We start from the raw sequence: 25,270 nt of genomic DNA on the forward strand, positions 1-25,270 counted from the left end.
TTAAAAAAAAAAAAAAAAAAAATTGTTGATATAAAGATGGCATATACAGTACATGAGATGTGAGAGACATATGTCTAGTACATATTGTTACATGTCTGACACACATAATTAACCACATCTTTTATTATAATTAGTGTACCATTATCATTATTAAGTAAACTTGACTGGTACTGCAATCCCAAGAAATATCTTTCAACCCAGAAATGCCTGCATTCTGAGGCAAAGTGGCAGAATACCAAGCATGTGTTGCATATTCTGACCATGATACCACATATCAAGTGGACTCTTACTATTGATTTAAGCCCCATTTTCTGGGTGCACAGACCAATATCATTATTGCATCAAATATGAGGCTTCAGACCATGCTGGTGCACCGAACGATGATTTAGGCTATGTTGATGTACTGCAGTTACTTACCACATTTTGGGATAACCATGTCCCAGAATTACCATATCAATGACTGAAAACAAGCTTACAAGGTGGTTCAGCCAAGTACAGTGTAAAATGTGCAAAATAAATGTCACCTAATTTTGTAGCAATAATGTACATTTTGAAAATAAATTTGTTTGTAAGATCAAGAGAACGAAAAAGCAAAAGAGAAAAGACACCGAGGAGGGGGGGGGGGAAGGAATAAAGGAAGGGAGAAAAGGGGTAAAAAGTGTTGCGGATTGAAGGGGAGAGGAAAAGTGTGTATATTACACCACTGTGGCCATGTCAAATATATGGAGCCCAGATACATATTTGCAATTAGAAGAGGGAGACAAAATGACACCAATGTATCTACTGTATATATTAATTGAAATAAAAATTATTCAGCAATATGCAAATTTATAACTGAAATTCATGGTAACTTTAATGATTAAAGCTTAATTCATCACCAATATATTACATGATCAGTATACTTCATTTTAGTTCATTTTTTTTTTATTTTTATATGAAGGAGAGAGGGGGTAAAGGAGGTTTTGTGGGCAAGGGGCTTGGACTTCCAGCAAGCGTGCGTGAGCGTGTTAGATAGGAGTGAATGGAGACGAATGGTACTTGGGACCTGACGATCTGTTGGAGTGTGAGCAGGGTAATATTTAGTGGAGGAGGTGAACGTATTCAGATATTTGGGAGTGGACGTGTCAGCGGATGGGTCTATGAAAGATGAGGTGAATCATAGAATTGATGAGGGAAAAAGAGTGAGTGGTGCACTTAGGAGTCTGTGGAGACAGAGAACTTTGTCCTTGGAGGCAAAGAGGGGAATGTATGAGAGTATAGTTTTACCAACGCTCTTATATGGGTGTGAAGCATGGGTGATGAATGTTGCAGCGAGGAGAAGGCTGGAGGCAGTGGAGATGTCATGTCTGAGGGCAATGTGTGGTGTGAATATAATGCAGAGAATTCGTAGTTTGGAAGTTAGGAGGAGGTGCGGGATTACCAAAACTGTTGTCCAGAGGGCTGAGGAAGGGTTGTTGAGGTGGTTCGGACATGTAGAGAGAATGGAGCGAAACAGAATAACTTCAAGAGTGTATCAGTCTGTAGTGGAAGGAAGGCGGGGTAGGGGTCGGCCTAGGAAGGGTTGGAGGGAGGGGGTAAAGGAGGTTTTGTGTGCGAGGGGCTTGGACTTCCAGCAGGCATGCGTGAGCGTGTTTGATAGGAGTGAATGGAGACAAATGGTTTTTAATACTTGACGTGCTGTTGGAGTGTGAGCAAAGTAACATTTATGAAGGGATTCAGGGAAACCGGCAGGCCGGACTTGAGTCCTGGAGATGGGAAGTACAGTGCCTGCACTCTGAAGGAGGGGTGTTAATGTTGCAGTTTAAAAACTGTAGTGTAAAGCACCCTTCTGGCAAGACAGTGATGGAGTGAATGATGGTGAAAGTTTTTCTTTTTCGGGCCACCCTGCCTTGGTGGGAATCGGCCAGTGTGATAATAAAAAAAAAAATAATAATTCAGGGAAACCGGTTATTTTCATATAGTCGGACTTGAGTCCTGGAAATGGGAAGTACAATGCCTGCACTTTAAAGGAGGGGTTTGGGATATTGGCAGTTTGGAGGGATATGTTGTGTATCTTTATATGTGTATGCTTCTAGACTGTTGTATTCTGAGCACCTCTGCAAAAACAGTGATTCTGTGCGAGTGTGGTGAAAGTGTTGAATGATGATGAAAGTATTTTCTTTTTGGGGATTTTCTTTCTTTTTTTGGATCACCCTGCCTCGGTGGGAGACGGCCGACTTGTTGAAAAAAAAAAAAAAAAAAAAATGAAGGCAAGATACAGCATTCAAATCTATCACAGTGGATAAGAGACTAGTAGTATTTTATGACAAGAAACCAACCAATGTGTTTCATCTGAACTGGCAAAAGTGGTTGGTTAGGCTTTAATCCTGTTTATATACTGTTGGTTAATCAAGTGATCAATGTGTGGTATTTGAAATTTCAAGCACTACAATCTGTAATAGTCATTGATGCCATTAATACAATTAATACTAGAAAGCTCTTGGTTCTGACAGTACAGCAACTGCAAACCAATGAATTATTACAATGCACTAAGACTGTGATCATGGCAGTTATAATTAACCCCTAAATGGTCCGAACGTATATACAGTGGACCCCCCCCCCCCAAGTTTCAGCAGCCTCGACTTTCGCGAAATTCAACCTTCGGCGAGTTTTTTGAGAAAAATTTGGCCTCGAGTTTAGTGAAAAAACTCGTGTTTCGGCGACTGTCCGGTACCCGTCCGCCCGTCACCACGCACACAAAGCCAGTCTCCCACGCCATTCACGCTCAGTGTGCCATTGTTTACCAACACGCGACCATCACCCCGCGGGTTCATACAATACATTTCATAATAATCCATTGTTTTTTGTGTTTGCAACTGCTAAATAAATCATGGACCCAAGGAAAGCTAGTGCAAGCCCTTTGGTAAATAAAGTGAGTGACAGGGATGTGGAAGAGTTGGTGGAGGACCACAGGGAAGAGCTAACCACTGACGAACTGCAAGAGCTTCAACTGGAACAGCATCAGACCACAGCCGAGGAACTTGCTTCAGAGGAGGAGGAAGAGGGAGTGGATGAGATGCCTTCTTCAGTGATTAAGCCTTTGAGGGTCGACAGGCCCTCTCCGAGACTCATTCTCAGGGTCGGCCAAATTAAAAAAAAAAAAAAAAAATTCTCTTATGAAAAGATAGAGAATCTTTTTCTGATCATAATGACACCAAAAGTTTGAAATTTGATGGAAAACTTACGGAATTATGCTCTCGCAAAGTTAGCGGTCTCGGCGATGTTTACGCATCGGCAATTTTGCCCACTTTGAGAACCCCATTTTCAGCCAATTCCACTGTACTAGTTGACAAAAACCATGAATATTTTGCTAGAACTCCATTTTTTTCTATCGATTGAGTGCAAGAAGCCACCCATTTATCAATTTCAACTATCCAGTACAGTGGTCAGAATTTAGCAATTTTGCCAATTTCACACAAATTTCAAAAGATGCCAATTTCCGAATAGGGTCCAGAATAAACAAGAAAGACATTCCTGGCACTAAAATGACATTTCCTCTGCTCATTAGTCATGTCTCAAGGCCCCTCTAATATTCTTTTGCTTTCCACTTTGAATTTTTATTCTCACAAAAAACAGAAGATTTACTGTTATGCAGACCACTGCATTAGTGTAAAAAATGGTATAAAAAATATTGGCGCACTTGCGAAAGAATATTAGACTCACCAGTTGACATGTATTGGACGCTTGGCATGATTTGTTTACTTTTGAACTTTGGTAAAAATCGAACATTTCTGTTACTTTGAGCTCAATTTCAAGGTACTTTTCATTGTAAAACCAGTCAAAATCATCTCAATTCCTGTAATATGTCTGCCATTCTATAAAATGAAACCAAGAAAACTAGAAAACAACAATAAATACCATACGAAAATACAGTGCAAAGTCCCTGTTTTATTCCAAAAAAACGGTCAAAGTTTTTTTTTTCTCATTATGCACTGTGTGCTGCAGGATTTTTTTTATACTGTGCACACTGACCACATAGACCCATTCTTTCATATGTAGGCCTACCAGCTTTCTCCCACTAGATTTGAGGGCGCTAGAATTTAGGAGTACTAGTACGTCAAAAACCCTGGGTCGTAAGCCGTACTAGTACGGCCGAAACCCTCAAAGGGTTAAGGACATGTGTGGAATGTGGAATGAGGTGCAAAGTTTTGTTGAAAAGTATCACCCTGACCAAGCTGAAACAAGCCATATCTGCAACATGTACAATGACAGTGTTGTGTCCCACTTCAGGGAAATCTCAAAGAAACGCTAGAAAAAGACCTCTCTGGTTAGATATTTTGTGCGCCAGGGTCCAGTGACTCTCAAGTTGTTCCCAGTGGCATTAAAAGAAGAAGGGAAGTAACCCCAGATAAGGACTTGCTACCTAAAGTCCTAATGGAAGGAGATTCTCCTTCCAAACAATAGTGTACACCTTCCTCCTATCACCTCCTCCCATCTTCCATCCACCCACAACTCTTCAGTAAAGGTAAGTGTAATGTTATTATTATTTTAAATGCATGTACTTGATTTCTGATTGTTTTCATTATGTAAATCTTTATTTAATTTGAAAAAAAATATTTTATTTTAATATTTTTGGGTGTCTGGAACGGATTAATTTTATTTCCATTATTTCTTATGGGGAAAATGGTTTTGAGTTTCGTGAATTTCGACCTTCGGCGGGTTCTCTGGAACGGATTAATCACGAAACTCGGGGTCCACTGTATGTATGTTCTTACGCGTAACGCCCCAAACGTATATATACGTTTTATTTTTCCTGCCTTCAAATTTGGCACGATTGGCCTGAGATGCCTTGTCAGCATAGAATGGGTCCTAACACTCAGTGTGCGCGGTATTAAAAAAATCTGGGACCACTTAGCACCTTGTGGGAGCGCCAGTTAAATTGAGCACCAGCTAGAGCAAACAGTGCGGCAAACACCATGGATTCACTGATGTAATGTCATATTAACACTCCTCTTTTAAGAGGAAAGTGATGTTAACCCCAAGTTTAGGGTCTGTCTATCTCTGTATCTCTGTCTATCTCTGTCTGTCTATCTCTGTCTGTCTATCTCTGTCTGTGTCTACCTCTGTCTCTATCTGTGTCTGTCTCTATGTCTCTATCTGTCTTTGTCTATCTATCTCTGTATCTCTTTCAATCTGTCTCTGTCTCTATCTGTCTTTGTCTATCTGTCTCTGTCTCTATCTGTCTTTGTCTATCTGTCTCTGTCTCTATCTGTCTTTGTCTATCTGTCTCTGTATCTCTTTCAATCTGTCTCTCTTTCTATCTGTCTGTCTATCTCTGTCTCACAGGTACACATAAATACAAGTATACATAGTGTAAATTACCTAGGATAACCCAAAAAATCCAGACAAAGTGCTATACTCTGCTTGAAGATGCGAGTAAACGTGATGACGACACAGTCTTGTGGCTCTCTCTGAGACAGAGAGCTAGACGGATAGACAGATAGACAGGGAGCTTGACAGACAGACAAATAGACAGACAGACATGTTTGTGTGCCAGCGAAAACAAAGTGAGGGCGATGCTCATCAAATATCACCTCTAATCTTTTCTTATCAGCTGCACCCTCCCCCACCCTCGTGTATGCTCATCAAACGTCAGCTCTTATCAGTTATCTTATCATGTCACTGTCAGGGGTGGACTTTGTTTTTCATTCTTCAAGGGAACTTATTATTACCTATTATTATTATTACGTATTATTCTTCTCCTCCTCCTTCTCTTCCTCCTCCTCCTCCTCCTCCTTCTCCTCCTCCTCCTTCTCCTCCTCCTCTTTCTCCTCCTCCTCCTCCTCCTCCTTCTCCTTCTCCTCCTCATTGTTATTATATACTTCCACATATCCAAAACATTGCTGGGACATATAAATACTTTGCATATATTCCAAGACAGTAGTAAATGGCTAAGTCAGGTGTAAATGTCCACCTGTCAGTGTGTTTGTGACAATTTTAGTACAATTTCAGTACCTAATACTAGTGTCAGAACAAAGGTTGGTTATAAAATGACAAGAACTACTACAAATTGTAATTATCAGAACATAAAAATTACATAAAATAATATGAAAATTAAAGATGCAAGACTTCAGGTACATTTTGCTACTTTTACTTACACTTAGGTCACACTACACATACATGTACAAGCATATACAGTGGACCCCCGGTTTACGATATTATTTCATTCCAGAAGTATGCTCAGGTGCCAGTACTGACCGAATTTGTTCCCATAAGGAATATTGTGAATTTGATTAGTCCATTTCAGACCCCCAAACATACACATACAAATGCACTTACATAAATACACTTACATAATTGGTCGCATTGGGAGCTGATCGTAAACCGGGGGTCCACTGTATATACATACCCCTCTGGGTTTACTTCTATTTTCTTTCTAGTTCTTGTTCTTGTTTATTTCCTCTTATCTCCATGGGGAAGTGGAACAGAATTCTTCCTCCGTAAGCCATGCGTGTTGTAAGAGGCGACTAAAATGCTGGAAGCAACGGGCTAGTAACCCCTTCTCCTGTATATATTACTAAATTTGAAAGGAGAAACTTTAGTTTTTCCTTTTGGGCCACCCCACCTCGGTGGGATACGGCTGGTACGTTGAAAGAAGAAGAAGAATATGAAAAATAGAAAAAAAGGTATATCGGCAACACTTCTGCAAGCGGCAGGACTCGATGTTGCTGTCACATGAGCATCCAGTGCCAACTTCTCGGCCTCATATCTCAGTAAGTACTGGCCCTAATTTTTTTTTTATTCTAAAATATATCAAAAAATGTGTTCTTTTTTTCTATATATTTTTTTTTTTTTTTCAAAATATTTGGGGCGCTGCGCGAGTGAACGTATATATACGTTTGGACCATTTAAGGGTTAACTAAGGTGAAGAGTGGCTCCTGACTACTGAAAGAGGAAAAAATTGTCAAAAGAATGGACATGAAACTACTGTACGTACAAAGCACATGAGGGTCAGCTTTTTGGTATGTGAGAATATACTTGTTGAGGAAGAGGGTAATGCCACTAAAGATGTACCACAGCACGAGGAAGGTGACAGCCCGGGGATGTTGCAGTCCTACATTTTTAATCTTTTTACTTCTTCCTACAGAATCCTTTGATGCTGATCCACTGTATTGAGAAATGAGAATGTCATCTTCAGAGAGGCTGGCCTGTAAAAGGTATATGCAGTATTTAATGTAACTTTACATTAGAATCCACATTCAAATCATTACTGCATATACTGTATCTATTTCTGTCACTCTCTAAAAATTTACAAATAAAACAAAATGGGAAAATATCAACAACAATTTCACATAGTAATCAACTGTACTTATTTGTTAGTTTTATTAAGCAAAAGGAACAAATTATCCATATACATACTGCACAGTACAATGATTTCAAAATCTTTACAGACAAGTGTAACCCCCCCAGCACACACACATACACACTACAAAGTAGTACATACAGTATATATGGTACTTTCCTGGTAACTGCAGTGTTTACATGAAAACATGCTACATAAAATGAATAATGTGGAAAAAAAATGGGTATTGGTCCTGGACTCTTTAATTCATCTAACACAAAAATTTTAGAACCAAGGTTAACAGCAACAAATATGTAAAAAAAAAAATGAGATAGGAATGGTAGCAACACATTGGATATAATATTTATTTCTTTTAGATGAAACACTCACCCTTGGATATTGTCTACCATGTATTCCTGCAATGAAACAATGAGACTTGGATATACTGTACTGAGGAGAGGATAGATGAATGATGGAATTTAGCATGGATAAGTGACAACAGAAGCCTGTAATTGTTTTACATGATGGTAGCATTGCTGGTGTCCATTTTTCTGTCTCATAAACATGCAGGATTTCAGGTGTCTTGCTACTTCTACTTACACTTAGGTCACACTACACATACATGTACAAGCATATATATACACACCCCTCTGGGTTTTCTTCAATTTTCTTTCTAGTTCTTGTTCTTGTTTATTTTCTCTTATCTCCATGGGGAAGTGGAACAGAATTCTTCCTCCGTAAGCCATGCATGTTGTAAGAGGCGACTAAAATGCCGGGATCAAGGGCCTACTAACCCCTTCTCCTGTATAAATTACTAAATTTAAAAAGAGAGACTTTCGTTTTTCTTTTTGGGCCACCCTGCCTTGGTGGGATATGGCTGGTTTGTTGAAAAAAAATATATATATACAGTGGAACCTCTACCTGCGAGTTTAATCCGTTCCATGACCTTGCTCGCAACTTCATTTGCTCGTTTGCAGAGTCAATATTCCTCATTTAAATTAACTGAAATGCAATTAATCTGTTCCAGTGGAATTCTGTACTTCAATAATTTCGCTAATATCAACTCTACGGCTTATTTATCTATCTCACTTCATCTAATATGACATAACAAACAATATAAATAACATAGAAACCTGATGTATACTCAAAATGAATAAAATATGTCATTCATGTAGTGGTATGGGCGGTGTCGGCGGTGGACGAGAGTTTGTCTGGAGACCAGGCAAAATACCTCATGAATAATTTCGCTAATATCATCTATACGGCTTATTTATCTATCATAATTCATATAATATGAGATAAACAATATAAGTGACATAGAAACATGATATGTATTCTAGAATGAATAAAATATGTCATTCATGTAGTGGTATGGGCGGTGTCAGCAGTGGACGAGAGTTTGCCTGGAGACCGGGCAAAATATGTACTTCATGAATAATTTCGCTAATATCATCTATACAGCTTATTTATATATCACAGTTCATCTAATATGACATAACAAACAATATAAATAATATAGAAACATGATATATACTCCAGAATGAATAAAAAATATCATTATGTAACAGGTGGAGGCGACCACAACCGCTCCCTCTTTGTCGTGGTAAACATTGCCATCTAGTGACGGCCTTTTGAAGCCATCTAATTATTATATGTAGTACATTATTATTATATATGTATTATTATTATTATTATTATTATTATTATTATTATTATTATTATATATGTATTATTATTATTCAAATTCAAATTCAAATTCAAAGTTTATTCTCTATAAAGATTACAATGTTGAATTTACAGAATTTGGTTATTGTGTGGTTTACATGTAGTAAAATAATAATTACAGAGTGTACCACTAGAACGCCTAGCATGGCTAGGCATTTCGGGCAGACTTAGTTTATTTCTTAATTTTAAAATATTACAAATTATGAGGTAAGTTGGTATTATGGCTAAGTGACTAAATACTAGTTTGTGAGTTTAGCAATGTGAATGCTTTTTTGGCACAGTACATAGTTTCAGTATTGGAGTATCATAGGATTCATTATTTTAAGATTGAGATTAATATTTCTGTTTATGGTCAAATGGGTGAGTGAGTGTAAGTGTGAACTACCAGGTGGTATTCGTGTAGTTAGTTGATGGGGTGTATCAGGGAGATAAGATGTTTTCTAATGGTAGTTTTGAAGGTGATGAATGTGTCTGCAGTTCTAGAGTTCTCAGGTAGGGTATTCCAGATTTTAGGGCCTTTGACATACATTGAATTTTTGTAAAGGTTTAGTCGGACATGGGGAATGTCGTAGAGATGTTTGTGTCTGGTGTTATGCCTGTGGGTTCTGTCACAACTATCAAGAATGCATTTTAGGTCAAGGTTGATATTGGAGTTTAAGGTCCTGTAGATGTAGATTGCACAGTAGTAAGTGTGGATGTACTGAACAGGGAGTAAGTTCAGATCTATGAAGAGTGGTGGGGTGTGTTACCAGGGATGGGATTTAGTGATTATTCTTACTGCAGCTTTTTGTTGGGTTATTATTGGCTTTAGGTGTGTTGCTGCAGTTAGTGGAGTTAGAGCTAAAGAAGGAGTAGCAAAAATGTTGAAGGATAAGCTATGGCAGGAAAAGAGGGACTACAAATGTATTAATTCAAGGATTATGTGGAGTAAAATAAAGATTGGATGTGAAAAGTGGGTTATAGTAAGCGTGTATGCACCTGGAGAAGAAAGATGTGTCGAGGAGAGAGAGAGAGATTTTGGGAAATGTTGAGTGAATGCGTGGGGAGTTTTGAATCAAGTGTGAGAGTAATGGTGGTTGGGGATTTCAATGCTAAAGTGGGTAAAAATGTTGTGGAGGGAGTAGTAGGTAAATTTGGGGTGCCAAGGGTAAATGTAAATGGGGAGCCTTTAATTGAGCTATGTGTAGAAAGAGATTTGGTAATAAGTAATACATATTTTATGAAAAAGAGGATAAATAAATATACAAGGTATGATGTAGCACGTAATGAAAGTAGTTTGTTAGATTATGTATTGGTGGATAAAAGGTTGATGGGTAGGCTCCAGGATGTACATGTTTATAGAGGGGCAACTGATATATCGGATCATTATTTAGTTATAGCTACAGTTAGAGTAAGAGGTAGATGGGAAAAGAGGAAGGTGGCAACAACAAGTAAGAGGGAGGTGAAAGTGTATAAACTAAGGGAGGAGGAAGTTCGGGTGAGATATTGGCAGAAAGGTGCGCTAGTGCAAAGATGAGTAGTGGGGGGGTTGAAGAGGGTTGGAATAGTTTTAAAAATGCAGTATTAGAATGTGGGGCAGAAGTTTGTGGTTACAGGAGGGTGGGGGCAGGAGGAAAGAGGAGTGATTGGTGGAATGATAAATTAAGGGGTGTGATAAAAGAGAAAAAGGTAGCTTATGAGAGGTTTTTACAAAGCAGAAGTGTTATAAGAAGAGCAGAGTATATGGAGAGTAAAAGAAAGGTGAAGAGATTGGTGAGAGAGTGCAAAAGGAGAGCAGATGATAGAGTGGGAGAGGCACTGTCAAGAAATTTTTATGAAAATAAGAAAAATTTTTGGAGTTAAACAAGTTAAGAAAGCCTAGGGAAAGTATGGATTTTTCAGTTAAAAACAGAGTAGGGGAGTCAGTAGATGGGGAGAGGGAGGTATTAAGTAGATGGCGAGAATATTTTGAGGAACTTTTAAATGTTGAGGAAGAAAGGGAGGCGGTAATTTCATGCACTGGCCAGGGAGGTATACCATCTTTTAGGAGTGAAGAAGAGCAGAATGTAAGTGTGGGGGAGGTACGTGAGGCATTACGTAGAATGAAAGGGGGTAAAGCAGCTGGAATTGATGGGATCATGACAGAAATGTTAAAAGCAGGGGGGGATATAGTGTTGGAGTGGTTGGTACTTTTGTTTAATAAATGTATGAAAGAGGGGAAGGTACCTAGGGATTGGCGGAGAGCATGTATAGTCCCTTTATATAAAGGGAAAGGGGACAAAAGAGACTGCAAAAATTATAGAGGAATAAGTTTACTGAGTATACCAGGAAAAGTGTATGGTAGGGTTATAATTGAAAGAATTAGAGGTAAGACAGAATGTAGGATTGTGGATGAGCAAGGAGGTTTTAGAGTGGGTAGGGGATGTGTAGATCAAGTGTTTACATTGAAGCATATATGTGAACAGTATTTAGATAAAGGTAGGGAAGTTTTTATTGCATTTATGGATTTAGAAAAGGCATATGATAGAGTGGATAGAGGAGCAATGTGGCAGATGTTGCAAGTATATGGAATAGGTGGTAAGTTACTAAATGCTGTAAAGAGTTTTTATGAGGATAGTGAGGCTCAGGTTAGGGTGTGTAGAAGAGAGGGAGAATACTTCCTGGTAAAAGTAGGTCTTAGACAGGGATGTGTAATGTCACCATGGTTGTTTAATATATTTATAAATGGGGTTGTAAAAGAAGTAAATGCTAGGGTGTTCGGGAGAGGGGTGGGATTAAATTATGGGGAATCAAATTCAAAATGGGAATTGACACAGTTACTTTTTGCTGATGATACTGTGCTTATGGGAGATTCTAAAGAAAAATTGCTAAGGTTAGTGGATGAGTTTGGGAATGTGTGTAAAGGTAGAAAGTTGAAAGTGAACATAGAAAAGAGTAAGGTGATGAGGGTATCAAATGATTTAGATAAAGAAAAATTAGATATCAAATTGGGGAGGAGGAATATGAAAGAAGTGAATGTTTTCAGATAGTACTTGGGAGTTGACGTGTCAGCGGATGGATTTATGAAGGACGAGGTTAATCATAGAATTGATGAGGGAAAAAAGGTGAGTGGTGCGTTGAGGTATATGTGGAGTCAAAAAACGTTATCTATGGAGGCAAAGAAGGGAATGTATGAAAGTATAGTAGTACCAACACTATTATATGGATGTGAAGCTTGGGTGGTAAATGCAACAGCGGGGAGATGGTTGGAGGCAGTGGAGATGTCCTGTCTAAGGATAATGTGTGGTGTAAATATTATGCAGAAAATTCGGAGTGTGGAAATTAGGAAAAGGTGTGGAGTTAATAAAAACATTAGTCAGAGGGCAGAAGAGGGGTTGTTGAGGTGGTTTGGTCATTTAGAGAGAATGGATCAAAGTAGAAAGACATAGAGAGCATATAAATCTATAGGGGAAGGAAGGAGGGGTAGGGGTCGTCCTCGAAAGGGTTGGAGAGAGGGGGTAAAGGAGGTTATGTGGGCGAGGGGCTTGGACTTCCAGCAAGCGTGCGTGAGCGTGTTAGATAGGAGTGAATGGAGACGAATGGTACTTGGGACCTGACATTGGACTTCCAGCAAGCGTGCGTGAGCGTGTTAGATAGGAGTGAATGGAGACGAATGGTACTTGGGACCTGACAATCTGTTGGAGTGTGAGCAGGGTAATATTTAGTGAAGGGATTCAGGGAAACCGGTTATTTTCATATAGTCGGACTTGAGTCCTGGAAATGGGAAGTACAATGCCTGCACTTTAAAGGAGGGGTTTGGGATATTGGCAGTTTAGAGAGATATGTTGTGTATCTTTATAAGTATATGCTTCTAAACTGTTGTATTCTGAGCACCTCTGCAAAAACAATGATAATTTGTGAGTGTGGTGAAAGTGTTGAATGATGATGAAAGTATTTTCTTTTTGTGGATTTTCTTTCTTTTTTGGGTCACCCTGCCTCGGTGGGAGACGGCCGACTTGTTAAAAAAAAAAAATTATTATTATTATTATTATTGTATTATATTATTATACTATTATTATTATACATATTATTATTATACATATAATTATTATATGTAATATTATTATTATTATTATTATTTTATAAATAATTTGTAATTTTTATTCACACAAAAAATATAAGATTTACTGTTATTCCTTAGTGCAATAACTGTATAAATAATGTCAACCCATTCATGACTGCATATTGTTTACTCTGAAACAGCCAAGCAATGGACCATCTCTCCTAGGCTGAGCTCTATTTCAAGGTGCTATTTGTTGTGAAAGCAATCAAAATCATATCTATTTCTGTAATATATCTTCCATTCTATCAAATGAGACGAAAAAAATGAGAATACAACCATAAAAACCATTCAAAATTACTGCTAAGGGGTGACTAATTGCTGAGAAGTGAACTCCATTATTTATGCTTAGATTTCTTTAATTTTTGGTATACGTTAAGAAGCATCTTTCCATCATACATTGCCCAAGTTTCAGTAAGATAGTCCAACAAACAAATGAGATACAATTCCCGAGATCAAGAGCTAGAGCCCTTCACCAGTGTCAAGGAACCTGCCTTGAGGTCTGCTCGCTTGTGGAAATTTTGCTCGCGTATGGAAGCAAAAAATCGACCCATCGACTGTTCGTATTTGGAAAAACTCGCACGTGGACACACTAACAAGTAGAGGTTCCACTGTATATATATACACACCCCTCTGGGTTTTCTTCTATTTTCTCACTAGTTCTTGTTCTTCTTTATTTCCTCTTATCTCCATGGAGAAGTGGAACAGAATTCTTCCTCCATAAGCCATGCGTTTCGTAAAAGGTGACTAATATGCCAGGAGCAAGGGGCTAGTACCCCTTCTCCTGTATACATTAGAGTTAAAATGAGAAACTTTTGTTTTTGTTTTTGGGCCACCCTGCCTCAGTGGGATACAGTCGCTTTGTTAAAAGAAGTGACAAGTAAAGTAAGTGAAGTAAAAACAAGCCACACAAAGAACAAGGATTGTGTTATGAAATTATTAAGCATTAAACAGAGCAAGAGACAGAAGAGTTATCAATGAGGAAAGATTGCCACTAGAAAAATCATATGAAATACTACAGTGAGAAACTCTTATGTGATACTGGTCAACTTTAAAGCAGCCATTAAAATTAGTAGCAGCAGGTTAGTAAACAGCAACTACCCAGGGAGATACAACCATCCTGACAAGTGAGTGTAAAATAGAAGCCTGTAATTATTTTACAGGATGGTAGGATTGCTGGTGTCTTTTTTCTGTCTCATAAACATGCAAGATTTCAGGAACGTCTTGCTACTTTTACTTATACTTAGGTCACACTACATATGCATGTACATGTTTATGTATCCACACTCATCTGAGTTTTCTTTGATTTTACCTCAAAACTTCTTGTTCTTTTACTTTTCCTTTCATATCCATGGGGAAATGGATTAAGAATCTTTCCTCTGTAAGCCATGTGTGTTGTAAAAGTCAACTAAAATGCCAGGAGCAATGGGGTTAATGACCCCTATTCCCTGTATAGCTTACTAATAAGAAAAAGAAGAAAATCGTCAAGGTGGGATGCTTGAATGTGTGTGGATGTAGCGTGAATGATAAGAAAGACGATTGTGGGAACGAATGGATTTGTCAGTTAACCCTTAAACTGTCCAAACAGATCTAATTCACATGTGTAGTGCTCCAAAAGTAGATCTACATTTTTTACATATTTTCAAATATAACAAAAAAAAAAAAGTAAATCAAAGTTTTTTTACACGTTTTCAAATGTAAAAAAAAAAAAAACAAAAAGATCTACGTTTTTTACATACTTCCAAATGTTGAAAAAACGTAGATCTACGTTTGGACAGTTTAAGGGTTAAAAACAGAGTAGGGGAGTTAGTAGATGGGGAGATGGAGGTATTGCATAGATGGCGGGAATATTTTGAGGAGCTTTTAAATGTCGACGAAGAAAGGGAGGCAGTAATTTCATGCACTGGCCAAGGAGGCATACATCTTTTAGGAGTGAAGAAGAGCAGGATGTGAGTGTAGGGGAGGTGCGTGAGGCATTACGTAGAATGAAAGGGGGTAAAGCAGCTGGAACTGATGGGATCATAACAGAAATGTTAAAACCAGGGAGGGATATAGTGTTAGTGGTTGGTATTATTGTTTAATAAATGTATGTTAGAGGAGAAGGTGCCTAGGGATTGGCAGAGAGCATGTATAATTCCTTTATATAAAGGGAAAGGGGACAAAAGAGATTGTAAAAATTATAGGGGAATAAGTTTACTGAATATACCATGTAAAGTGTATGGTAGGGTTATTATTGAAAGAATTAGAGGTAAGACAGAGAGCAGAATTGCAGATGAACAAGGAGGCTTTAAAATAGGTATGGGATGTGTAGATCAAGTGATTACATTAAAGCATATGTGTGAACAGTATTTAGATAAAAGTACGGTAGTTTTCATTGCATTTATGGATTTAGAAAAGACATATGACTGAGTGGATAGAAAAGCAATGTGGCAGATGATGCAAGTGAATGGAATAAGTAGTAAAAGTTACTAAATGCTGTAAAAAGTTTTTATGAGGATAGTGAGGCTGAGGGTAGGGTGTGTAGGAGAGAGGGAGACTACTTCCCAGTAAAAGTAGGTCTTAGACAGGGATGGGTAATGTCACCATGGTTGTTTAATACATTTATAGATGGGGTTGTAAAAGAAGTATATGCTAGGGTGTTGGGGAGAGGGGTGGGATTAAATTATGGGGAATCAAATACAAAATGGAAATTGACACAATTACTTTTTTGCTGATGATGCTGTGCTCTTGGGAGATTCTAAAGAAAAGTTGCAAAGGTTAGTGGATGAGTTTTGGGTGTGTGTAAAGGCAGAAAGTTGAAAGTTAACATAGACAAGAGTAAGGTGATGAGGGTATCAAATGATTTAGATGAAGAAAAATTGGATATCACATTGGAGGGAGGGAGTATGGAAGAAGTGAATGTGTTCAGATATTTGGGGGTTGACTTGTCAGCAAATGGGTTTATGAAGGATGAGGTTAACCATAGAATTGATAAAGGAAAAAAGGTGAGTGGTGTGTTGTGGTATCTGTGGAGACAAAAAACATTATCCATGGAGGCAAAGATGGGAATGTACGAGAGTATAGTGTTACCAACACTCTTACACGAGTGTGAAGCACGTGTTGTAAATGCTACAGCAAGGAGGAGGCTGGAGGCAGTGGAGATGTTATGTCTAAGGGTAATGTGTGGTGTAAATATTAGGCAGAGAATTCATAGTGTGGAACTTAGGAGGAGGTGTGGAGTTACTAAAAGTATTAGTCAGAGGGTTGAAGAGGGAATGTTGAGGTGGTTTGGTCATTTAGAGAGAATGGAACAAAGTAAAATGACTTGAAGAGCATATAAATCTGTATGGGAAGGAAGACCGGGTAGGGATTATCCTTGAAAAGGTTGGAGGGAGAGGGAAAAGGAGGTTTTCTGGACAAGCATGTGTGAGTATATTAGATAAGAGTGAATGGGGACGAATAGTTTTTGAGACCTGACGAACTGTTGGAGTGTGAGTAGGGTAATATTTTGAGAAGGGATTCAGGGAAATTGGTTAGCTGGACTTGAGTCCTGGAAATGGGAAGTACAATGCCAGCACTTTAAAGGAGGGGCTAGGGATATTGGCAGTTTGGGGGGACATCTAAACTGTCGTATCTGAGTGCCTCTGAAAGACTGATTATGTATGAGTGATGGTGAAAGCGTTGAATGATGATGAAAGTTTCTTTCTTTCTTCTTGGGACACCCTGCGTCGATGGGAAATGGCCAATGTGTTAAAAAAAAAATTAAAGTATTGATGGTGAAAATGCTAAAAATACTATTAGCAACATATGTTAGAACAAAATTAGAGTATGTAGTAGTAATATTGTGAGTTTTCTTAACCCTTTCAGGGTTGAGAGGCCCTCTCCTAAACTCGTTCTCAGTCGAAAAATTTTCGGAAAAAAAAAAAAAATTTCTTATAAGATGATAGAGAATCTTTTCCCAATCATAATGACACCAAAAGTATGAAATTTGATGGAAAAATTACGGAATTATGCTCTCGGAAAGTTAGCGGTCTCAACGATGTTTATGCATCGGCTATCTGGCCCACTTTGAGCCCTATTTTTGGACAATTCCAGTGTACTAGTCGACAAAAATCATATATATTTCACTAGAACTCCATTTTTTCAATCGAATGAGTACAAGAAACCTCCCATTTACCAATTTCAACTATCTAATAAAGTGGTCAGAAATTGGCAATTTTGCCAATTTCACACAAATTTCAGATGCCAATTTCCAAATAGGGTCCAGAATAAACAAGACAGACATGCCTGGCACTAAAATAACATTTTCTCTGTTCATTAGTCATGTCCCCAGGCCCCTCTTACATCTCTTTTGCTTTCAATTTTGAATTTTTATTCTCACAAAAAATAGAAGATTTACTGTTATGTAGACTACTGCATTAGTGTAGAAATGGTGTAAATAATATCAGCGCACTTGTCAAAGAATATTAAACTCACCAGTCGATGTGTATTGGACGCTTGGCATGATCTGTTTACTTTTGAACTTTGGTAAAAATCAAACATTTCTGCTACTTTGAGTTCAATTTCAAGGTACTTTTCATTAGGAAACCAATCAAAATCATCTCAATTTCTGTAATATGTCTTCCATTCTATCAAATGAGACCAGGAAAACTAAAATACAACCACAAATACCATACGAAAATACACTGCAAAGTTGCCGTTTTAAACCAAAAATATGGTCGGAGTTTATTTTTCTCATTATGCACTGTGTGCTGCAGGATTTTTTTTATACTTTACACAGTGACCACATAGACCCATTCTTTCATATGTAGGCCTACCAGCTTTCTCTCACTAGATTTGAAGGCGCCATAATTTAGGCGTACTAGTACGTGCGTAAGCCGTACTAGTACGTTGGAAACCCAAAAAGGGTTAAAAAATAAGTTAACAAACTAGAAAAAGATGAATTGCAAAATGGCTCATAGAGCTATAAAACATAACTTATGAAAAAATACTGAAAACATCAAACATCCATTTTTGATAAAGGGAAACAAGGAGACAGAACAACCAAATAGAAGAAAATAAAGTTAATGAAAGGATATAAGAGGAGTAGTATGGAAGAAGTGAATGTTTTCATATATCTGGGAGCTGACATGTCAACAGATGGATTTATGAAGGATGAGGTTAATCATAGAACTGATGAAGGAAAAAAGGTGAGTGGTGCATTGAGGTATATGTGAAGACAAAAAGAAGGGAATGTGTGAAAGTATAGTAGTGTGTATAGTAGTGGGTGTGAAGTGTGGGATGTAAATGCTGCAGCGAGGAGGCGATTGGAGGCAGGAGAGATGTCCTGTCTAAGGACAATGTGTGGTGTAAATATGCAGAAAATTCGGAGTGTGGAAATTAGGAGGTGTGGAGTTAATAAAAGTATTAGTCAGAGGGGTTGTTGAGGTGGTTTGGTCATTCAGAGAGAATGGATCAAAGTAGAATGATATGGAGAGCGTATAAATTTGTAGGGGAAGGAAGGCGGGGTAGGAAAAGGTTGGAGGGAGGGGGTAAAGGAGGTTTTGTGGGCGAGGGGCTTGGACTTCCAGCAAGCGTGCCTGAGCTTGTTAGATAGGAGTGAATGGAGACGAATGGTATTTGGGACCTGACGAGCTGTTGGAGAGTGAGCAGGGTAATATTTAGTGAAAGGATTCAGGGAAACCGGTTATTTTATATAGCCAGACTTGAGTCCTGGAAATGGGAAGTACAATGCCTGCACTTTAAAGGAGGGGTTTGGGATATTGGCAGTTTGAAGGGATATGTTGTGTTGTATTCTAAGCACCTCTGCAAAAACAGTGATTATGTGTGAGTGAGGTGAAAGTGTTGAATGATGATGAAAGTATTTTCATTTTGGGGATTTTCTTTCTTTTTGGGTCATCCCGCTTTGGCGGGAGACGGCTGACTTGTTAAAAAAAAAAAAAAAAAAAAAAAAACGTGGTAAGAAAGATATCCAAACACCAGAAGAAACAGATGTCACAGCTATAAATGAAGTAAAGCAAGAGCTGAAAGGATACTATTGAGTATTCCCCACTAAAGGTTATCCCAGAAAGCCACAGAATGCAATACGTACTCTAGTCTATATTTAGTGGCTTACAGGCATTACAGTATAACATTGTGTAGTAAATAGTCGTAGCTACTGTGTAAAGTAGGATACTTAAAAAAAAAAAATTTGGTTGCCTCAAAGGGCATGATTTTCTTTTAAAATAGCTGTCTAGCCCTTCAGTCACAGTACTGTACCTTCTTTTTAAAAGTTTTCAATTTAGGAGGAGGTGACCAAGCTGACCTGAATAACTATAGACCAGTATCTAACTTATCACTCCTCTCTAAAATTTTTGAAAAATTAATTCATAGATGGCTTTACTCCTACCTCGTCTCACATAACATACTAAACCCCTGTTAGTTTGGATTCAGGAATAATAAAAGCACAAATGATGCTATCATACATATGCTAGAATTAATACATACTGCTCTCGAAAAGAAAGAAGTCCTGCTGGGAATTTTCATTGATTTACATAAACTGCTGTACACTAAATTAACACACTATGGTATAAGAGGACACTCCCTCAACTACCTAAAGTCATACCTTAGTAACAGAAGCCAATATGTGTATACAAATGGTGCAAACTCTTCCATTCAACCAATCACAGTAGGAGTCCCAAAGGGAAGTGTCCTTGGACCACTCCTCTTTCTCATCTACATCAATGACCTACCGAATGCATCACAGCTACTCAAACCCATATTATTTGCAGATGACACTACATACGTCTTCTCTCACCCAAACCCAGTCATACTCGCCATCACTGTCAATGCCGAATTACAGAAAATATCTGCCTGGATGATGACTAATAAACTTACCCTGAATACTGACAAAACCTACTTCATTCAGTTTGGAAGCAAAGCCGCAAATGTACCAATTAACATAACGCTTAACGGATCACCCGTCACAAGACTCGCGGAGGGAAAATTCCCAGGAATCCACCTTGACAGTAGCCTCAAGTTCCAGACACATATAAAACAAATCACCAAGAAAATCTCTAAGGCATACTATCAAAGATACGATACTATGTTCCACAATCAGCTCTCCTTGCACTGTACCATTCACTCATCTACCCTTATCTCACATATGGAATTTGTGCATGGGGATCAACAACATCAAATCAACTAAGACCACTAATAACCCAGGAAAAGGCACCAGTCAGAATGATAACAAATTCCCACTCCCAACAGCATACTCCACCAATATTCAAAAGTATAAATCTGCTCACTATTAAGAACATCCATACTTATTCATGTGCCTATTACATACAAAGAACAATACATGCAAACATAAACCCTCCATTCAAACTTCTCCTCACCAACCATAACAGGACACACGACCATAACACAAGACATAGATCTCTTTTTGATGTACCCCGTGTCCACATCACACTGTGTAAAAGCTCAATGCACATAAAGGGCCCCAAAATTTGGAATTCATTACCAGAAAATACTAAAGTAACCCAGTCTGAAAATCAATTTAAGACTCTTCTCAAAAGCCACTTAATCACCCTAGACTAAATACTCAATACTCAATAAATCTACCAAATTACCTTAATCCTGAAACTTCAAGACTAAACAACCAAGTTCATCTAGTATTGACAAATTACCACATGGAAGTATACATACCTACCAAAAGCAGTACTGCCCTTCACCAAATTGTAGCATTCTCATACTGTTAACTACTGTAAACTACTCTTGAATCATGTTTCATAAAAAGCATTCTTGAATATATGAATATATCCTTTGGTTTGTATAAATTAGACTCACTTATAATTAATAGAACTACTGTACAACTACGATAAATTTCTTTAGTGTTAAGTAGTGAGTAAGCTAATAAATTAAGTCGGCCCATAATGCCTAGGCATAATAGGAGCTCTCTTTGCACTGCAACCCATTATTGTAAAAATATAATCTCAATGTACTATTTGCAAGGAAATAAATAAATTTGAATTTGAATTTTGAATTTGAATGATCCACCATACAGAGATTAACCTACAGTTGAAAATATACTGTACAGTACTGAGGATAACAAAAAGATTAGGTGATGAAAGATTGAATATCAGATTGGAGGGAGAGAGTATGGAGGAGGTGAACGTATTCAGATATTTGGGAGTGGACGTGTCAGCAGATGGGTCTATGAAAGATGAGGTGAATCATAGAATTGATGAGGGAAAAAGAGTGAGTGGTGCACTTAGGAGTCTGTGGAGACAAAGAACTTTGTCCTTGGAGGCAAAGAGGGGAATGTATGAGAGTATAGTTTTACCAACGCTCTTATATGGGTGTGAAGCGTGGGTGATGAATGTTGCAGCGAGGAGAAGGCTGGAGGCAGTGGAGATGTCATGTCTGAGGGCAATGTGTGGTGTGAATATAATGCAGAGAATTCGTAGTTTGGAAGTTAGGAGGAGGTGCGGGATTACCAAAACTGTTGTCCAGAGGGCTGAGGAAGGGTTGTTGAGGTGGTTCGGACATGTAGAGAGAATGGAGCGAAACAGAATGACTTCAAGAGTGTATCAGTCTGTAGTGGAAGGAAGGCGGGGTAGGGGTCGGCCTAGGAAGGGTTGGAGGGAGGGGGTAAAGGAGGTTTTGTGTGCGAGGGGCTTGGACTTCCAGCAGGCATGCGTGAGCGTGTTTGATAGGAGTGAATGGAGACAAATGGTTTTTAATACTTGACGTGCTGTTGGAGTGTGAGCAAAGTAACATTTATGAAGGGATTCAGGGAAACCGGCAGGCCGGACTTGAGTCCTGGAGATGGGAAGTACAGTGCCTGCACTCTGAAGGAGGGGTGTTAATGTTGCAGTTTAAAAACTGTAGTGGAAAGCACCCTTCTGGCAAGACAGTGATGGAGTGAATGATGGTGAAAGTTTTTCTTTTTCGGGCCACCCTGCCTTGGTGGGAATCGGCCGGTGTGATAATAAAAAAAAAAAAAATAAGTACTGCATCTGTATACTGTACATCTCTCCCTTACTAGACTAAGATGTATTCATAAATTTTTGTGAAAATTTAGTAGTCATCAATGTAAGGTATTTAAAATATCCCGGAAAATTTGTAGAAAATTTTTTCTTTAAGTCCAAATTACTAGTGCAATAAGACTCTGATTTATGGTACCTCAATCATGTCTTACCACCTAAAGAATATCCTCCTCTGAAGAAACTTTTTTAGCTAAAACCACGTCTTATGATCCTTAATCCTAAAGAAATATTATCAGACACAAGAAAACATACCTTTATACCTGCCATGTTTGATAATCGACTTCGAGTAGCAAGAGTTGGCCCAGGAGGTTTCAGGGAAGTGATCACACCAGGTCCTTCAGACATGCCTATTATTGCAAACTTTTTGTTAGCTTTAATTTGAAACTTAAAAAAAATCATTAATGAATTAAATCATCATCTTGCTTCATGCCTTTATGTACAGTAAACAAATGCTGTACTAGAGGCACAAAGCCAGAGAATATGAATTTACAGTAACAGCATTTAGAAAGGATTATGCACAGGGATCTTAAAATGAACACACCCAAAAACACAAATTCACATATACATATATATGCCCACACAAGTGCACAAATTACATGCACACTAAAAAACACATTACAGATCATCAGTTTGGAGGTGTAGCAACACTTGGTGCCATCTCTCCCCTCCAAGTGGAGAGGAAGTATCCATACTTACTCCACTCCATTCTCTCCCACCAGTTGGAAGAGAAAATCCATCAAGCATCCATTACAACATGGAATAAATAGCTTCATAAATATATCTGCATATGATTAAAAGAAATCCTAGAGAAAATGAGAAATAAAACAAATTGATTGTAAATCATGACAAGAATATTTACATCAAGTGAGCAAGTGGAATGATAAATGAATAATGAAATTTAACCCTTTCACTGTTGTGACCCCCAAAATTATAAGTTCTGACAGTGTCAACTTTTTCTAAAGTTTTATTTTTTTTTTTAACAAGTCGGCTGTCTCCCACCAAGGCAGGGTGACCCAAAAAGAAAGAAAATCACCCAAAAGAGAATACTATCATCATCATTCAACACTTTCACCTCACTCACACATAATCAGTGTCTTTGCAGAGGTGCCTAGATACAACAGTTTAGAAGCATATATAAAGATATATGTATAACATACCCCTCCAAACTGCCAATATCCCCAACCCCTCCTTTAAAGTGCAGGCACTGTACTTCCCATTTCCAGTACTCAAGTCCAGCTATATAAAAATAACCAGTTTCCCTGAATCCCTTCAATAAATATTACCCTGCTCACACTCCAACAGCTTGTCAGGTCCCAAAAACCATTTGTTTCCATTCACTTGTATCTAACACGCTCACACATGCTTGCTCGAAGTCCAAGCCCCTCGCCCACAAAACCTCCTTTATCCCCTCCCTCCAACCTCTTCTAGGATGACCCCTACCCCTCCTTCCTTTCCCTACAGATTTATACACTCTCCAAATCATTCTATTTTGATCCATTCTCTCTAAATGACAAACCTAATTCTTTCAATAATAACCCTACCATACACTTTTCCTGGTATACTCAGTAAACTTATTCCCTTATAAGTTTTACAATCTAAAGGTAATGACATCAAAAATATAAAATTTGATGAAAAACTAATGAAATTATGCAGGCACAAAGCTGGTGGTCTGGATGCAATTTACCATCTACAATTTCCTATTTTCAGAAAATTCCATTGCTTAATTTGACAATTCCTAACTATTATGCCTTGCATTACATCAACTGAGGGCAAGAAACTGCCCATACAACTGTCAGAACAACCCTATAAAGGACACAGTAGCTGGTAATTTGGCCACTTTTATACAAAAGTCAACAAATTGTAATTTAAAAACTAAGTCTTTAATAAACACTGTAGGCATATCAGTCACTAAAGAAACTTTTTCTCTGTTCATTAATCATGTCCCTAGATCTCTCCTGTATAACACTTGCCCTCCATTTTGAATCCAACATTAAACAAAAAATTGGTTTTACTCTTATTTTTCAGATAATAAAATATAACTAAGATTACCCATGCTTAGGCCATCCCAATAATTGAAGTAGACTGAAGTACAAATCTATAAAACAAACTGAGGAGGGATGGAAGGAAAGGGCACTACCCTTCCTCAGGGAAACTGCAAGAAACTAATATTTCTGCCACCTGAAGCCCCTTTTCAAGTTACTTTCTGTCTGAAACCGACTACTCTAGTATATTTTCCATTTCTCAAGTATATTTTCCATTCTATCAATTGACATCATGAAACAGTCAATAAAACAATAAAAATCTCCCTACAAACCACCTTAAAGTTGCCATTTTAAACCAAACACAAGGTCAGAGGTTCACTTTTCCCATCATGAACTGTACGGGGCAAGAATTTTTTATACTGTACACACTGACTGCACAGAGCCACAGACCCATTCTCTCACATCTATCCCAAAATTTACTGCTCTCAGTATATATGAGAGCACTGTACTTGTGATGTAGATGTATGTGAATGACACTGGCATCAATAACATAGATCTACATGAAAGACAATGAAAGAGTTAATGTACATAAGTGCCATGTAATGGAACTAGGAAAAATTGTAAAGAGGTTATAAAATCTTTAAAATAACTGAGAAGAAAAAAGAATCTGAGGCATTATTAAGTTATCACCTAAAAATCACATATATGCAGTAGTGAAAAAAGGAACATGCTATACAATGCTGGTAAAAATAATAAAACTTTCAAACATATGGAAGGCAAAAAATGCTATGAATTATTCACAACATATGTTAGACCTGAACTGAAATATGCAGCCACAGTATGGTTTCCACACCCAGAAAACAAAACAGAAAAAAGTTCATGCATCAAAACAAAACAAATTTCAGAATAGTCTACCTATTTACCACAGCTGCATCAGAGCTGCTGTTGAGAAATACAAACTTTCCCCAAGTGTGATCCTAGCTGAATAATTCTTTCAACCTGTATTGTCCCTGTCCTTGTCGATCCATACTTCATCTCACGTACCTAGTGTCATCCTTAATATAGCATTAATTATATCTCTTTTATTGAATTACTAAATATACCTCCAATATTTTAAAAACTAAGTACAGTGGAACCTCAAATATCGAACTTTCTT

The 25,270-nt window shown here is 38.0% G+C and overlaps 1 protein-coding gene across 5 annotated transcripts in view; it reads right to left on the reverse strand.

Annotated features, from left to right (window-relative positions):
* The window catches only part of LOC128688670 (solute carrier family 35 member E2A), a 100,897-nt gene that overhangs the window by 53,841 nt on the left and 21,786 nt on the right, over positions 1–25,270 (reverse strand). For all 5 annotated transcript variants that reach the window (XM_053776644.2, XM_053776635.2, XM_070083228.1 and 2 more), the window contains 2 exons: positions 22,385–22,479; positions 6,977–7,187 (listed from right to left, as the gene is read on the reverse strand). In XM_053776644.2, the coding sequence (XP_053632619.1) occupies positions 6,977–7,187; positions 22,385–22,477 (304 nt within the window). In that variant the 5' untranslated portion in view covers positions 22,478–22,479. The remainder of the gene's footprint in view (positions 1–6,976; positions 7,188–22,384; positions 22,480–25,270) is intronic.

This window comes from Cherax quadricarinatus, chromosome 1 (assembly GCF_038502225.1).
Source record: "Cherax quadricarinatus isolate ZL_2023a chromosome 1, ASM3850222v1, whole genome shotgun sequence".
Lineage (NCBI taxonomy): Eukaryota > Metazoa > Arthropoda > Malacostraca > Decapoda > Parastacidae > Cherax > Cherax quadricarinatus.